At 63.0% G+C, this 3,150-nt stretch overlaps 1 protein-coding gene across 1 annotated transcript in view; it reads left to right on the forward strand.

Annotated features, from left to right (window-relative positions):
- The window catches only part of LOC106723267, a 4,377-nt gene extending 1,474 nt beyond the window's left edge, over window positions 1-2,903 (forward strand). Inside the window, exons 2-3 of the mRNA XM_025195271.1 lie at window positions 113-509; window positions 2,587-2,903. Of these exons, the coding sequence (XP_025051056.1) occupies window positions 113-509; window positions 2,587-2,903 (714 nt within the window). The remainder of the gene's footprint in view (window positions 1-112; window positions 510-2,586) is intronic.
- Window positions 2,904-3,150: the final 247 nt, after the last annotated feature.

A 3,150-nucleotide genomic window follows, 5' to 3' on the forward strand; every position in this document is an offset into this window, starting at 1 on the left:
CCAGGGGCCGCGCTGGCTGGGTGCGTGATGGGAGCCCACGGCAGAGGCTGCCAGGAGCTGGGCTCAGGTCGCCCGGGGCATTGGTGGGCATGTGTCTGGCGCCCGGGGACAGGGGCATCTCGCTGACACGCCGCTCCCACCTGTTGCAGCCTGCCGTCCGCGCCCTCCGCACCTGGGGGAGGTCTCCCACCCGCAGGCCCTGGTCCCGGGGCAGCCGGAGACCCTGCGGTGCCGGATCTCGGGGTTTTACCCCGGGCAGCTGGCGGTGACGTGGCTGCGAAAGGGAGCGGGAGAGAAGGCGCCCAGGCCCCTGGAGAGCTCAGACCCCCACAGGATGCACACCCCCGCCCCCAGCCCCGCGCCGGACGGGAAGTCCTACAGCGTGGAGTCCGAGCTGCGCCTCCCCCCCGCAGGGCCCGAGGACGCCGGGGTGGAGTACCTGTGCCGCATGCAGCATGAGGCCCTGAGGGAGCCCGAGTCCAGGTCCAGCGGGTGGCTGTGGGTCCAAGGTAGGAGCGCGTGGGCCGGGCAGCGCGGGGCGAGTCCGCGGTGGTGACACCCGGGGGCTGCTGTGCTCTGCACCGGGGTCATGGCCCCGTCTGAACAGACCCCCACTTGGACTGAGCTTCCTGGATCTGCTTCTCAAGTGCAGGGGGCAATTTCTGGGTGGTTTGGGGTACATCCCCTCCGGTCACTGCAGGAAAATGGGGGAAAGCACCGAGCACCACCAGCCTGAAGGAGAACATGGCCTCCTGTCATGGCCCAGAGTCACAAGCGGCGAGGCTGTGTGGACAGGATGCACCCGGGGCTGGGCTAGGTGGGTGAGGGGAGCCCATGGTAGGGGCTTCTGCGTAGCTGGGCGCAGGCTGGTTGGGGCGGTGGGTGGGTACGTGTCGGGTGTCACAGACAGGACACCTCTCCCTCCTGTAGCTGCCCCCCGACACCCCCTTGGGCTGAGCTTCCTGTCACTGGTTCTCAGCCTCAGCAGCGATTGCTGGGCCATTGGGCACGTCCACTCGGGCAGCCCGGGCTCTCAGCCCCGGTGGCTGTGGGGAACATGGGCTCCCGTCAAGGCCGAGTTCCTAGCAGTGATGTGTGTCAGGGGATGTTCCTGACCCGGACTGGCTCCCCCTGCTCCGATCCAGCTCCTGTCTGGACACCACACATCCCAAGGAGCATCCTTCTGCCTGGCTCCTGCGCTCCCCCGTGCCCCAGCAGGCAGGTGCAGCCTTGGCCCTGCCTGACTCAGGGGGAAACCCAGAGGCTCGGTCTCTGCCAGGTGAACAGACCCATGGGCCCAGATTCATAGATTCATAGATGTTAGGGCCGGAAGGGACCTCAATAGATCATCGAGTCCGAACGCCTGCATAGGCAGGAAAGAGTTCTGGGTCTAGATGACCCCAGCTAGATGCCCAAGTCACAAGCTTGTTTCCAATCTTTCCTAGGCCAGAGAGCATTCTCCAGAGGCTCAAACAGCTGAGTAGGGAGGAGGCAGCTGAAGACAGAGGCAGCGTCACCAGCACCACATCTCGTGTGCTCACCCAGGCCATGGCAGAGATGGTGCCAGGAGCTGGACTGTACTTGCTGGGCTGGGCTGGGCTGGGCTGAGCTGGGCTGGGGGATTAGCCTGGGGCTGGGGCACAGGGCCCAGGGACTATGTCATGGCTAGGCCATCCTGGGTCTATGTTGGTAGAGGCTGCTCTTGGTGTCTCCTGTCCAAATCTGTGATGGGGCCTGGCAGGGAGCCCAGGGGTAAGGGGGGGGTCCATATGTAGCCCAGCCCCACATAGCCCCTGGGCTGCTGCAATAAAGACGACAGTGCTGACGATCACCCGCTCCAGTCTCTCTCCTGCCCAGGCCTGGCTGCCTACACAGGGGCTGCAGCTTGGGGCTCTGCTCCGCCCTGTGCTGGATGCTGCACGTTGTGGGGAAGGGAGGTGGGGGCTCTGGACCCCCTAGGGCAGGTGGGCATTGCCAGGTGATGGTGCTATGCCCCATGGAAGGGATAAGCCATGGCACAGCCACCATCCAGGAGCCAACGGCTGTGAAGAAGGTGCTCGAAACAACCGGGTGTTGGACACGGGAACAGGGAGGCCGGGCCCTGCCAGGAGGCTTGGGGCCCCCCTGGGGTGAAGGAAGCTGGGCCAGCTGAATCCCAGCCCGCAGTTCCTGCTGTTTCCCCAAACCCTTGGCTCAGGACCAGTGTGTGGCTGAGAGAATGAATGCTTGAGACAGGAGTTTCCCCTCCACTGATGTTGGGTCCCTCGGCAGCAGCACACACTGATACAAGGACACCTCGCAGGAGTGGGCACTGCATGGGCTGGTTACAGGGTGGAGGGTAATGGGGGCTTAGGGTGAGCAGGACCTAGTGGATGCTGTTTGGATGCAAGTGGCTGCCTGGGCCGGAGGTGAATGAGTGAGGATCTGAGAGCGCTGGACACAGAGAGAAGGTCCCAGGGCAAACAGGGAGAAAGAAGGCCTTCTTCCACTTCAGGGAGGTCTTGCTAGACCTGGGCTGCACGGCTCCTGGGGAGATCCAGGCATTGCAGGTCTCTGCAGCTTTATTTGCCCGCCCAGGTCTTCCAGGTCCCCCAGGTGACAGCTACAGCCGTGAGGAGGCTGGTATTGGAGCCTCAGACGTGGAAGGCAGTGTCCCCTGCCCTGTGTATTGTCTGGAGCCCTGCAGGACTGGGGCCTGCGGGCATCTCCTGATGGCCATGTCCCAGGCGCAGCAAAGGCTGCCAGGTGTGCCAGGCTTCCCACCACTGAGCTGCACAGCTCAACACAGACACAGGGAAGTGGAGCACGTGAGGCCAGAGAGTTTTCTGTTCCTGACAGGGGCTCATGGAGAGGTGCTGGGTACTGGGGAGGGCAGTGCCCAGCTCAGATACAACCTGGCCTGACGGAGATATGACATGCAGGTGGTTTGTCCATAGTAATGAAAGTGAGTGCCAAGGGTGCAGCATTGCCAACCCCACGGTGTCAAAAACCATAAACTCTTAAAAATCAAGAGACTTGGAACATAAATCATGAGATGCTATTTTTGAAGTATGTGTGTGGGGGGGGAGGGGAGTAACTGGTGAAGGTGTGGGGGGCTGTGGGTTTGTGTGGGGTTTGAAGCTGGGGGTGGGGGCTGCACACCCTGGCAGG

Source organism: Alligator sinensis, unplaced genomic scaffold (assembly GCF_000455745.1).
Source record: "Alligator sinensis unplaced genomic scaffold, ASM45574v1 scaffold657_1, whole genome shotgun sequence".
NCBI lineage: Eukaryota > Metazoa > Chordata > Crocodylia > Alligatoridae > Alligator > Alligator sinensis.